Source organism: Phycodurus eques, chromosome 7, assembly GCF_024500275.1.
Source record: "Phycodurus eques isolate BA_2022a chromosome 7, UOR_Pequ_1.1, whole genome shotgun sequence".
Lineage (NCBI taxonomy): Eukaryota > Metazoa > Chordata > Actinopteri > Syngnathiformes > Syngnathidae > Phycodurus > Phycodurus eques.
Window position 1 is genome coordinate 19865833 of NC_084531.1, and position 14345 is coordinate 19880177.

The 14345-nt window shown below is 40.2% G+C and overlaps 1 protein-coding gene across 4 annotated transcripts in view; it reads left to right on the forward strand.

The window, feature by feature from the left end:
• Positions 1 to 14345, forward strand: part of LOC133404764 (protein Aster-B-like) — a 63237-nt gene that overhangs the window by 5615 nt on the left and 43277 nt on the right. Inside the window, exon 2 of one of the 4 annotated variants that reach the window (XM_061681015.1) lies at positions 3113 to 3156. The exons of 1 other annotated variant lie outside the window; for it this stretch is intronic. Coding sequence is in view for 1 of the 3 variants with exons in the window: in XM_061681008.1 (XP_061536992.1) it covers positions 13740 to 13762 (23 nt within the window). In the remaining 2 variants the exon portion in view is untranslated. Of the gene's footprint in view, positions 1 to 3112; positions 3157 to 11077; positions 11104 to 13282; positions 13763 to 14345 lie in introns of those variants that run through there. 2 more of the 4 variants (XM_061681016.1, XM_061681008.1) reach the window with 2 other exon arrangements.

Here is a 14345-nt window from a genome sequence, read left to right on the forward strand (position 1 = left end):
TGTGCTAGCACTAGCTTGCTAGGCTACATAACGTTTTGTTGCCTGCTTGCGAGCCGTATTGTATTAAATGTATGTGAACATACCTCAAGCAAGCCTTAAACGAAAGTCCTCTCCCGAGCACTGGTGACCACTGACATACGTTTTTCCCCATTTTGTTCTTATAAACACACGGCTCGATCTATTATTGTGGTCGTTGCCATGGTAACGAGTGTATCCGGTCGCGTTTGAGTTGATGATGAAGCCCATTGTCCGTAAAAACGGGATGCTTTGGTATCGGAATACAATATTTTATTGCAGTAGTCTGACATAGTGCAATCGTGAAAGACAAAATGTGTCTTATAGTCTGAGCCACGAATTACATGTTATCTGTCTCAGACGTGTTGTCTGTCCCGCAGTGCCGTGTTTTTTTTTAAAAATAACTTTATTGGTGGTCAGATATTTACAGTATGTCAAAAGACACACGACGAGGCTAAAAATAAACCAGCTTTTGGATTCAAATATAATGTACATGATGGTGACACGGAGTAAATGTCTTCCAGAGCCGATCAATGACGGATCGGCGAATTATGACATTAAAATGCTAATTATCGGCCGATACCGATCAGGTCGATCAGATCGGTGTAAATTCTAATATTCATTCAAGGGAATATAATATTATATACAGACCCTTTAAAAAAATTATAATAACATCATGGAAAAGTTTATTTATTTCCATAATTCCATTCACAAAGTTAAACTTTCATAGATTATAGATTTAGGGCCCACAATTTAAACAATTTCAAGTATGCATGTGTTTATTTTTACATAATATGGGCTTCCAGCTCATAAAACCCAGGAAATCAGGAATTCAAAAAAATTTAATACTGTGAAGAAATCACTATTTACCAGTACTTCTCAGCTTTTGGAGAGAAAAAACAAAGAAATTAGGGTCACATTAAATCAATCAAAATAAGGTACTTTCAAAACGATATGTTAATCTTCAATACTTGTTTGGGAATCCCTTTGCTTTAAATACTGCCTTGATGCGCCGTGGCATTGAGGCAATGAACCTGTGGTATTGCCTGGGAGTTATGGAAGCCCAGATTTCCTTGATGGTTGCTGTCAGTTCTTCTTTGTTCTTGGGTCTGGTGCCCCTCATTTTCCTCTTGATAATACCCCATAGATTCTCAGTGGGGTTTAGATCCAGCGAGTTGCCTGGCCAGTCAAGCACTGTGATGGCATGGGCATCAAACCAGGTTTTGGTGCTTCTGGCAGTATGGGCAGGGACCAGGTCCTGCTGGAAGATGAAATCTGCAGCTCCATACAGATCCTCAGCAGAAGTCCTCTAAAACATTTTGGTAGACTGTTGCGGTGACCTTGGATTTAAGAAAGCGGAGTCTACCAACACCTGCACTGGACATTGCACCCCAAATCATGACTGACTGTGGATATTTCACACTGGACCTCAAGCAGCTTGGGTTCTGTTCTTCACCAGTCTTCCTCCAAACCCTTGGACCTTGATTCCCGAACACTTTCATCGGCAAAGCGGACCTTGGACCACTGGCCAACAGTCCAGTTCTTCTTCTCCTTGGCCCAGTTGAGGCACTTCCTATGTCGGCTCAGGCTCAGAAGTAACTTACCATGCATGTTTTTGAGATGTGGGAAGAAACCGGAGTGCCCGGCGAAAACCCACGCAGGCACGGGGAGAACATGCAAACTCCACACAGGCGGGGCCGGGGATTGAACCCCAGTCCTCAGAACTGTGAGGCAGATGCTCTAAGTGATGCAGATGCTCTCGTGCCGCCTAAAAATAAACAAATACTTTAAATTGTTTAAATTGTGGGAATGTATATTAAACTAAATTTAAATAATGGAAATAAATGAACTTTTCCATTATATCAATTTTTTTTGGAAAGGGTCTGTGTATGTATATATATATATATCCATATATATATATATGTACACAGACCCTTTCCAAAAAAAAAAAAAAATAAAGTATATTGTTTTCTTCTTGTGGTCGTTAATGTTTGTTTAGTATAAATCGATCCACGCATGATGTCAATGGTGTTTCGCATTGTGTATTAGTGGACCATGTGTATGCATTCAGGCCCCACTGCTGAATCATCTCAAGGCCTCTGGTGACTCACTGTGTAATTCACAATTTCAAAGTTAATGATCAAATGCTGATTACAGTAATGTTTATGTCTTCTGTACTTACCATCAGGTCACAAGTTAATGCACTTTAATTTCACATGCGCACACACACACACACCAATCTAGATGCATATCCACGGGGATGAACCTTAAATAGACTGAACCACATGAATTACGGTTTTCTGTACTTGGTCTCCAGTGGGTTTTTTAAATATCTTTTGATGATGAACATAAAACTGGCCAATTTCATCCTCTGTGATACATTTGTTCCACAACGTGCGTTAAGGTACAGTACATGTTAGTGTCGCCCTTAATTACTGACATGGTTAATGTACCCTCCGGATACGCGAATATATGTATTTTTATGTAGCTTGCCTCCACCTTGTAAGAGACAAATAATTTGGTCAAAGAAAAATATCCTTCTTCTCTGTGTCTTGTTTAAGTAATCACACGTTACTTACAGTATTTCACATCTTCAGTTACACTGGCAGGCATTAAATCTGCTAAAGATGTTGACACATCAATGACTGCAACATCAAATGTCATGGTGAGGTGTCACTGCAAAAAACTACATGGAAGAAATAGGTGAAGGAGCAGTTGTGGCCCTGTGATCACAGTGATTCATGGTGCATGTGGGCGCCTATTATTGAGTCACAGACACTGAAGTGAAAGGGGCTGTGTTACTTTGTACTCTCCATGCGATTAAACACACACAAATACAGTTCATTTTATGTGACATCTTACTTAGAGATGACGGAAAATGTGGGTCTTGTTCCTTTTATCACTGAATATGTGGTGTGATTCTTAAAAGAATGTAGGTCATGATAATTTAGCAGTATCTTAATCAAGAATTGTTTTTATTCTTTTGTTTAAATGTTCCAATATTATATACACATCCAATCTAGCTTTTTATTATGTTTACAGAAATATGATAATCTACCAAGGCCTCTCACTTACTTTTTTGTACCCTCACTGATAGGCCAAGCAAAAGAAGTGGAAGAAACTGATATGGAAACCTCAAAGGTAGGATATAATGATACTCCACGCATTGAGCAGAGACGCAATGAAGCAAATATATTTTACTTGAAGCACATAACATTTTCTCTGGCGTTTTGATTCTGTGCTCAACAAGCAGTGATTCTCAAAGTGTGGTATGTGTGCTCCCTCTAGTGGTACATGAAAGAATCGGTGCTTAAGAACATGTAACTTTAAATGTCCAATTTCTGGGCTATTCAGACCTCCATAGAGTGACTCTAACACGGACTTAGTATAAAAGCGTCAATTGCGTTTCATAAATCACCTTGGTTTTGTCATACTAGTGTCCAGAAAAGACCCCTTCGGTTTGACCCTGTTTTGTATCCACTTTGGCTAAGACCGCCCCCTTCTCATCTGATTGGTTGCCTCCATTTAGAAGACCCACTTGTGAGAGCACATGTGTTTTTTATGTTGACGGCGCTGGCTCAGGAGTGGAGAGGTAGGTGGAGATCTTTGCTAGTAACGTAGATAAGCTCGAAAAATTCGTATGACCTGATTTCAGGCCTCTTGGCAGAAAAACGTCTGGAACTCAGGAATGCGTGGACAATTTTAATTCATATTTCACGTTTACTGAGGCACCATAGAGACAATATTACATCCCAAATACTAGAAAAAGTTGGTTTGGTAAAATATGGCACCTTTAACGTACAGTCTGATTGCATTTAATCTTTAAGTACTGTTAATTTAAAACTTTTATTTAGCTACAATTTGTAATTTTTTTGCTATACATTTTCATTGATCATTATTTAAGTACATTTTCCCCTATATTTAGGCACAGTGTTAATGTTCAAACTGTGGCTTATAATAACATTTATAATAACAAACACACACTTTTTTAGTAATAAAACCTGTCTCGTTTTTTTTTTTTTTTAAGAACACTACTGTATTTTTATTGGTCATGATGGTAGTACTTGGAGAGCTAAGTATTTTTTATTTATTTATTTATTTTTGTTTTTTTAGGTGATACTTGGTGAAAAACGTTTGAGAACCACTGCTCTACAGTATTACTATTACATGTTTACACATGAAGCTCACTTTTTATTTCCAATGAGAAATGATGTCAGATGTCAGAGGCTTCAACAATTGATCGGAGTAAGCCGTTGAACAACATACTGTAAATCATGTTGTTTTGGGGATATGTTGGATCGAGTATCAAGGTGGGACTGAGATTTAGGATGTTCTGACCCGTGTGTGCTTTATTGGTTAACATTTCACTATTTTTTTTTTTTTTACTTGATTGTCTAGCATTTTGAAGGAAGCTCATTTTACTTTGGACGTTTTGGTTGTAGGGACAAAGAGTTAACCTGAACTGAAATAGCGAAGCGGTGAAAATGAAACATGGTTGTGTCAAAATAGCTGAAAAGACGTTCAAGCTCCATAACACAGCCCAAATCGACTTAACACGGCCAAGAATTTTCCTATGTACTGTATACTGTTTTGCTGAGGTAGCAACTGTTTGACAACTTTTGAACAGCGCATATAAATCATACAAATGAACATTCTGTGACATTTTATTAAATATTTGGGTTTATGTAATCCCATTTCTTCCAGTGTGAAGGCTTTGAAGATTGAATGATTGCTGAAATGCTTGAAAGTTGTGAGACCTTGTTGCTTTGTCTCCACAAGTGACGTGCATCATTCACAAGTTTCAAAATGGCTCAAGTGGCGTCTTTGTCAGTGCCTTGTGGGTGATAATGGCATAGCAACCAGATTGATTTTACAGTTAGTGTTTGTGCTTCTTCACGACTTGCCATTATGTTTTTGGGCGACAGTGTTATGTCCAATTAGGGGGCTAAAAGGACAAGCAACGGTCCAAGGTTGCCCCTGAAGCTGTGGAGTGGATCAGTGAGTGACATATGTTATAGACAGCGGTTGTCGCTGTGGCAACAAGGCCTGATGGTCTGCTGGGAGGGAATGTCAAAGTGGAGTTAGTCAATATTTCTCCATCCAGGCCTGTATCCCATCAACTTCTGAAATATGATCCATCACTCTTCCATTCCACTGTTATATTGGATGAGGACTTCAGTGCTTAGGCTGATATGCTATTATTGTAGTGGGTGAGTTTTGACTTGTATGTACAGTATATTCGTTGTGTTTTTATTTAATTTCAAAGTAAATATTGTATAACATGATTATATGAAAGGTAGCTTTTTCAATTAGACGGTAGACTCACTGACTAGTCTTTAATTTTCACTCTGCACCCTGCGAATAAATCTGAAAAGAGCGTGCCTCAATCCTAACCCTAACCCTTACCACATACTGTACATATGCAATTTGAATTGATAAAATTAAAAAATTAAATTTTTAAAAATAAAAACAATTCATTTGGCTTAAAAAATATATATAATTTTATGTGCATTACTTTTTGTAGAAAAGGCCTGCCAGCCACTTACTGCACATAACCCTTACAATATTTTTTGACAAATTTCTAAATGTATTTTCATTACTGTCTGAATGTAGATGCCATCTACTATTGTTGATCAGTTAGTGTGCTTAGTAACAGGACAACATTTATCGAACTGTGCATCATATAACATGCTGCGTTTCCATATGAAGTAGAATTAACTATTGTCTTTTCCAACCGTGGCAATACTGGAACCAACACGATTAAAGATACAGCATGAATTTTTGGATCTTGAGCGATCAACGAGCTGATACCTTTGTGTCGCTTTTCTGAACAGTGTCGCGGCACATTGGAGAAGCTCAAGGTCATGTGTAATGTGATGACTCACTGATGTGCTGCATGAAAGCTTCGGCCTCAGGTAAAGATTGGAAACACAGTGGCGATGGCATCATGTGGCTTGGTGTAGGCAGCCAGTAAACACACCCACACAATCTTATACAGTGAAGCCGAGTGCTTTCTCTTACTTTGTTAAAGTGTATATTTGTGCATACTCATACTCAGCTTTGTCTCTCTAAAAATGGCTAACTTTTGAAATACGCGTTGTACTCTGTATACGGTATATTTTTATTTGGAGAAGTCAAATGTATTGGTGTCAGGAACCACCTATTTACAAAAATAAAATTGCGTCAAACATATTATATACCAATAGCTCATTTGGCAGGTAAAGCAAGAAATGATTGTTATCACTACCCAACATATCTTGCACACATACAAAAATCAATAGATGCAGTATAGATGCAGCTGAAGTTCTTTGAAAAAATGATGATGAAAAAAAATTGTAGGACAAAATTATTTAAAAAAAAAAAAAAAAAAAAAAAGCTATTCTGATGAGTGGAGATGAATTGTAAATTGAAGAAAAGACATATATCTAAATAAATGGGAAATGAAACTAATGTACAAAAGCAATAGTGGGAATTTGTATTCAGTATATTTTAAATTGGGCTGCACGGTGACGGGCTGGTTAGAGCGTCAGCCTCACAGTTCAGAGGACCGGAGTTCAATCCCTGGCCCCGCCTGTGTGGAGTTTGCATGTTCTCCTCGTCCCTGCGTGGGTTTTCTCCGGGCACTCCGGTTTCCTCCCACATCCCAAAAACATGCATTAATTGGAGACTCTAAATTGCCCGTAGGTGTGAATGTGAGTGTGAATGATTGTTTGTTTGTATGTCCCCTGCGATTGGCTGACAACCAGTTCAGGGTATACCCCGCCTCCTGCCCGATGATAGCTGGGATAGGCTCCAGCACGCCCGCGACCCTAGTGAGGAGAAGCGGCTCAGAAAATGGATGGATGGATATTAAAACAAAATTTATATGCTCAATTATACCGTAGGCCCTCATTGGGATGTTCTACACTCTTATCAATTGTGCCCAAATAAATCACTCCACTTCGAACCAGTGTCTTCCCTTCGAGGCGGGGGTCGCAGTGTCTCGCAGTAGGCATAATGGCTTCTGTAAAGCAGTAGTCAGAGCTGCCAAATGTTACGGAATGTCAGTATTTTGTTACGCAAGTCACTGATCGTTGACTCGTTACGGCCGTAACACTGATTGTTCCGGATATTTTTGGATGAAAAAAAAATCCAGCCTCTGACATTTCCAGAGCGTCCATATTGAACAGCTGCTTGGTGCATGCTATTTTATGACGGCCCCCCGGCCGCCAAGCCACGTAGGCGAAAGTTCTCTTTGCGTCCGGTGTCAGTGCATAACGTGATCATCGCCTGCATGGTAGCGAATAAGCTACACTTCTTACCATGTTTCTTACAAACGTGTCACGAAGTGAGGACGAGGACTGGACGATGTCAAAGCCATGCTCATTGTTAAGCCATCGTTAAAAGCAGTCGAAAAACATCGAAATAAGTGATTTGGTGAAACAATACACTTGTTACATAGGCCTGGCTAGAACCGCGTTTTTGCGGAGCTTAACCAACCTTGAACAACAAAATAACAAGCCAATGAATGTGTTTGGAGATATAAATATAAAATAATACACATCCACACAGGACGCCGCGTCTGAACCGGAAATTAATTAGTACGTCACTGCGTACGTCACTTTGGAACGTGGGCAGGTTAAAAGTATATTGTTTGTAATAAATATTTGTAATATAAGATAAGATAACATTTATTCGTCCCACAATTGGGAAATTTGCATCGTTTCAGCAGCAGTTGTGGATATAGGATATATAAATACACTACGTAATATAAATAGCATGCAAGAGAAGACGTAATTACATTTCCTTGCATGTACTTCTTGAAGAACAAGAAGTACATTGCACAAAATAGAAACCAAAACTATTCTCCATACATACAGTAAGCTATCCAATTCAGTCTAACAGCAATGTTATGAGTTTTTTGCAAATAAACATTTTATTTGTTGTTGTTGTTGTTTCGTTTTGTTTTTCTTTTACCAGGGTTGTCTTTGCTGACGTTGGGCAAGAATATAGGGGTCTTGGGCTGATCTCTAGTTAATCACACACATTTAAAAAAAACAACAACTATGCAGTGCATAGCAAATGTATTAGGCATTAAAAGGAGAAGACACCATCCAGCATCATAAATTGCATTAATGCAGATTCTCTCAACTTCGGCGAGCTTGCTATATTTGACCATTTTTAATTAATGTTAGTTAATAGTTTTTATCCCAAAATTTAAGGGTTGCATTGAGTTGATCTGAGAAGTCAGAAATTAATCAAGCATGACATTCAACCACTAAAACTTTTTTTTTTACAGTTCAGGAATGCAATCTTAATAGTAATGTGCTTTAGCAGGAATTTATGGACAACAATAATAAGCATATTTTAGCATGAAAATTACAATTTCAGTTGAAGATTTTCTTCATGCTTGTTTTATAACCATAACGGGAATATGAAAAATAATTCCTTAATTACCAGTCCTGTTAATTTAGGGCAGCTGTGGCCACCTTACTTAGTGTTTTGGGTCTAATTCGTTTGTTTTTGTCAAGCACAGTAGATAATAATAATAATAAACTTTACAGTAAAAAAAAAAAAAAAAAAACGACCCGCCCAATAAATGCCTTTTCCCTAAAAGATGCATATTATTTACTGCAGTTTAATGAATAAACACTCCAGCCACTGCATTAGTAAATCTGATTATGTTTATTACATTAAAGTATAACTTCAGATAAAATGATAATGTAGGATCTATAATACTTTAGAATATGTTATGGTGGTTTAGGTTTCAGTTATTTAGTAGTAGAGACAAAGCTACTTAATTGACAAAGAGCTGCAATGTCACTTTCCACTCTACAGGAATTTAATCTCCATTTTTGGGCTATTCTGCTAGCATCTCCATTATGTTGGTTGTTGAAAATAATCCCGATAATCCCAATGTTCACCTCCTCTCTTCTCCTCCCCCGTTCCTCTTTGTGTTATAATTACGATGAGTGTGTGATGGGGGTTTATTGTGAGTCTATTTCTATCCTGCTCGCTGCTGCTGCTGAACCAGGGAATAGAAGGCCCTTGTAAAATAAGCTTTAATGTCAGTGCTTTGTTCTTTTATTTATGCAACACGTGGCACTCACACAGCAGGCCATCTGCATCTGACTTTAGCACTTCTACACTGAGCTGGACCCGATCAAGATGTGTTGTTCTTTTTAGTTTCAGACTATGTCATACATCATCATCAGTCATCATGTTGATTTCGCCATGAGAGCTATCTGCAAAGAATTTCGGGATGGTGTCCATTTTGTCTCATCTATTCATTTGTTCCTTATCCTTGCCATTTTTATGAGGCTTGCCTTTCATGACTATGTGTATACCTGCGCATGCACATTGCAAATATGATGATGCGCACTCTCTTCCTGCTGTGTGCCCTGAGAAGCCAGTTTATCCCGCATGGTCGGTTTGACAGAAAACCAAACGGTCACACGATTGGAGTAGATGGTGTGGAATTCACCTCACGTTGGCCTCCAATCCTGCAAATCACAGCGTAGGGATTAATTCAGATTATCGGACGATTCTTTTTTGAGATAAAATGGAAAATAAACAGTGTGGGCCCGGTGAGGGTTGGAGGAATGCTAAGGATATTGCAGAATAATCATATCTGGATTGGATTCCATGCAAATGTGTGTCATTTTAATGCAAGAAACAGAATATTCAAGAAATTCATTCAAATTGGGAAGAAACATGACAGTTTTCTGCATTTTGCCCAAAGCCAACTGGCATATGCGCCACTTCCCTGCCACGCTGAGCAAGCAGTATACAAAGTGGATGGATGCAATTTATACATTTGCTTTTGCTGTATGTTTCAACAAAATGAGGAGCACGGTGTACAAGTGATTAGGCTGTGGGTTCCAATCTGGGCTCATGCGAGGGAGGCCCTGTGTGAAATTTGCATGTTCTCCCCATGTTTCTTGGTTTCATTGAAGAATCTAAATTAGTGGTGAATGGTTGATTATCTTTATGGGCCACGCAATAGGCATGTGACCAGTCCAGGGTCCGCCTCTGGCCCCAAATCAGCTGCATGCAATGGGCTCCAGCTCACCTGCAAAGATTAGCGGTATAGAAAATGGAGGGTTGGATGGGTTTCAACAAAACGTCATCGTAAACTAGCCAGCAGGGGGCATCAGTGAGAACAACAACAACAACAAAAATACACTGACTTGACTACTGGACGCTTCTGTGGAGGAGCTGTCCATTCAGCACTATTCTGCGTTGAGGGTGTGTTTTTTTTTTTGTTGTTTTTTTTTCTAACATGCTGGACAGAGAACTAGCGTCTAATGCAACACACATGACAAAAGGCAACCAAAGTAAACACGTAAAAGGCTTCATTTTCCTGATATGAAAACAGTGCCTTTTTACAAGTTTAGTTTATGTCTCCGTCCGCTGGTGTATATATATATATATCACTACACGTGTCTTTGCATACAGCAGTCGCATTAGTAAGGCAGCCGGGTTGAGATTTGTTGCTTATTTGTTAAAGGAAGAAGATGGTGTCTAATGAATTAGGACGTTCACCAAGTGCACCTTTTTGGGTGGATGTATTTTCTCCTGCCTGGCGAGCGCCCCATGACGAGGTGCACACCAGATGGACTCTCTGTGAGACGACGGACTTACTGCGCTATCGCTGAAGGATCTCGCTGTGTCACACTGCCATCTTGTCCTCCTTTTTCCTGACTTTCATCTCCCTCCTGTCTCGCCGTCGACTAACAATAGAATGTGACGGTGGCCTCGTATCTGTTCTGATCTGATGTGGGCTGTAAAGTCTCTCACTGTCTCTCCTCCCTCCTAGTTTTACTCAATTAAGTAGATCTTAATAATTGGGGATCTTCTTCGAGGGATGATAATTTGACGAGTAAATTCCCCTAATTAACTTTGGGAAATAATAATTGGTTAATAGATGCTTTATATTGATTTTAGTTTTACTAAATAAATGAAGTAGTATGCCCTGTGATTGGCACGCAACCATTCTAGGGTGTATCCCGCCTCTCATTCAAAGTCTGCTGGTATAGTCACTTGCAACTCTAATGAAGACACCAAGTAAAGGAAATGGATGGATGAATGGATAAGTAAATACTGAACGTGAGTTTTTCCACATTTTTCTAGAAGAGTTCAAGTTTGAATGTAAATTAATGGGCAGTGGTGGAATAATTAGCTTTGGTGCTGGTGACTGTGTTTCATCACTTTGAACGTTCAAGCCAAATGAAAGAAAATGAAATACATGCAGGTTATGAAAAAGACACTTTATTAGTTCATATTTAAGAATATGAGCAAGGCAGTCCAGGAATCGTGTGCAACCTTAGGCTTACGCAATCAAGGGATTGGAGAGTTCCCACAGTTCAGAACTTGCGTTTGTAAAACCATTGTCATGTTGAGCAAAATAATGCTTTCTGAGTCCATGCTAACAAGCCAGCTGCAGCCACCTGCATTGCGATTGCCACTCCTTTAGCCAGCAAACGAGTTGACACTGAATCAACTGCACCCTCTTACGAGTTGTTGCCAAGTAATGCACTCCATTTTACCTTCATTGCTTCAAGTCTATACAATTTAGCCTTGTTAAAATAGACACCTGTGATTGGCTGGTGCACAGCCTAGGGTATAGCCCCCCTCTCACCCTGTCAGCTAGGATAGGCTTCAGCACACCCACGACCCCTGATGAAGTAAAAAAGTTATAGACAATGGATATACTGTGAATTCTAGATGGACAAAGATTCATAATTTTTTTATTATTTAATAATTCATGTCCATCCATACTTTTCAGTGTTCTGCTGCTGCGTCGCTAACATGTATGTTGCACAGTGCACGTTCAATGTGTTTATAGTATACCATAAACACATATTGGATGTCACATTGTAGTGGAGCAGTGCCAAGAGAGATGCACATTTCTGAGCAATACCAATTACTTAGAAACTACAAAGTCGCAGGCACTCGCTTGGCAGAAAAGGATAAACCACCATCATATCAAAGCTCTCATAATGTACATTATGTACATTAAGTGCTCTAAAGTCTTTTGTTTATATTATGGATACCAATGCTGCTTGTGAGCACTCATGGGAATTGAATTAGATTTTACAAAAGTAACAGTTGAAAAGATTTTCTTTAATTCAATAAAAAAAATAATGTGCCCTAACTACAAGTATCTTCTACCAAAATAAGGCATTTTTCTCATAAAATGCTTTTATTTACAATGTTTGTGAAATAGTTTTCACCTGGAAAATAATACGCCTCACTCCCATTTACTGATGTTTACTTTCTGGCACAAAACAATATTTTTCAGGGGACCTTAAATGGAATTCATTTCCAAGATACAAAAGAGTAATTTCTAAGGTTGAGAACAACATTATACTGTGACATTTCTTGTGATTTGAAGATGAATTAATGAACGGGGACGTCAAATTGTCCCTCCCCTGTTGGCAAGTGTATTTTGGAAGGGGCACTCCTCTTTCTGTTCTCGACAAAAGGTGATCGATAGCATGTTAAATAAATGAAATCCAACCGTCAGTGACTTCATCAGTCTGCGCTAAACAGTTTAAATAGTCATTCAAATGTACTTCAACTTTATTTCACTGCATGCCAGTTAGTTAGCATTGATGGATTAGCTTCATTAACATTTGCATGCAGTGTTGAGAGTGGACTAAACCCTCAGGACACTTCGCTCCCTGACCCACTGCGGCCATGGTTGTTTTTTAAAGGACAGTTTGTCTGTCTGTTAAGTCTGTGGCGTATTGCTCACTGACTCCTCTGACCTGCAGATTAAACAAGTGCCGCTTCATTTGGGCAGTGAGACTGTGGTTCTTCAAAGGTTAATCCCTTACAAATATAGCTTGCTTAACATGACGCTATAGCTACTGATTTGGTTTGAGATGAAGTGCTCAAGAATAAAACATTGTTTTTAAATGAAGCATTTGAATAAAAACAGGCACTGCTGTGTATATTCTGGATGGGATCACATTAGAAGATTAACACTGCCGACTGACACTGTACAAGGCTGGAGCCCAACACAAAAGAGAAGAATTGCAGCAGGTCCCTCTCTTAATACGCTTCTCATACGAAGCGTGGCCGATGGGATGGCTACAATCAGCGCTCTCGTCCTGCACTCCAGGTCAGCTGGGCTTATCTTGCAAAGGAGCGAAAGGGAGCCATCTAGGGAAGTGGACGGACAGAGACAGAATGGGAAGGGGTGTTGGGGAGGGGGAGGGGAGCTATCCTGCGCCTGCTCAATGTGAGCACAGCAAGTGCAGCTTTCATCCGTAGAGGCAGTGGCTGAGGGAGAGACGGCGGAGAGTTTGAGTCTGCGAACTGGGAGCGCTAACGGTCCGAGACTTGGATAATAGACGGACCACCTGTGTTTGCTTTGTCTGTGCAGTTCCTACCTCTCCTGCTTCATGCTGTAGATTGCAACGGGAACGTCGCGCAGCTGGGTCACCTGCTTCTCTTCTGGGAAAACTGAAAGAAGAAAAAAAAAGAGAGAGAATGTGATTTTTTTGGCACAAGCACCCAGCACTGCGGCACAGAATGTAGCAGGTTGCGAGGCAAATCCTTGTGGATTTTGGTCGGCCCAAAAACACGGACCGTCGCTTTGCTTTCCTTGCGTGCATTGCTGCTGCTCTGCATGGGAGGTGAGGCTTGTGGAGGCTGTCAGTCAGCATGCAGCGGCATCAACGGGCAGCCCGGTGCCCACAACGCGCTATGGACATTAGACACACCTCGTTGTACTGATGAAAAGCTTCAAGCTCGCCTGGTAAGGTGGAAAATGAAACTCAGAGCATGCCTCTCATTTTGTGTTTGCTTGTGTACCCGTTGCAATTATACAGCTTTAAGGCACTCGTGATTGCACAGAACAGCCCAGACAGAGTCTCGACTTTGGTCGTGTTTGAAAGGGTTAACAGCTATGATGCAGTGTTGTGCAAGACTGATTGGACCGCTTCGAGACAATTAAGTATAATGCATGCAATAAGGTTATTGGGCCTAAATGCATCCAGTGTGTTTGCTGTCGGGCTGTGACAGTGTTGACCTCGCTCTGCTCCCCTCGGGTGGGCTCAATATGAGCACAGAGCAGCTGAGGAGAGGCGCTCACGTGACTGAAAACAAATCATAATAATAATAGGGGGCAGGCACATGCTCACATGCATCCGCGTCCAGGTGGCTCACATTCCGCCATCGCTCGCCGCGTGCAATCCCTTGCTTTTCCGGCTGCCCTCCTTTCCCACATTACCTCCTCCCCTTGTTTGTTTTCGCTCCTCCTCCTCCTTCTCTTCTTTGCGGGGTATTTTTAGACAAATTACAGAGTACTGCAGGGGGGTGAGAAAAAAGAAAAGTGAGAA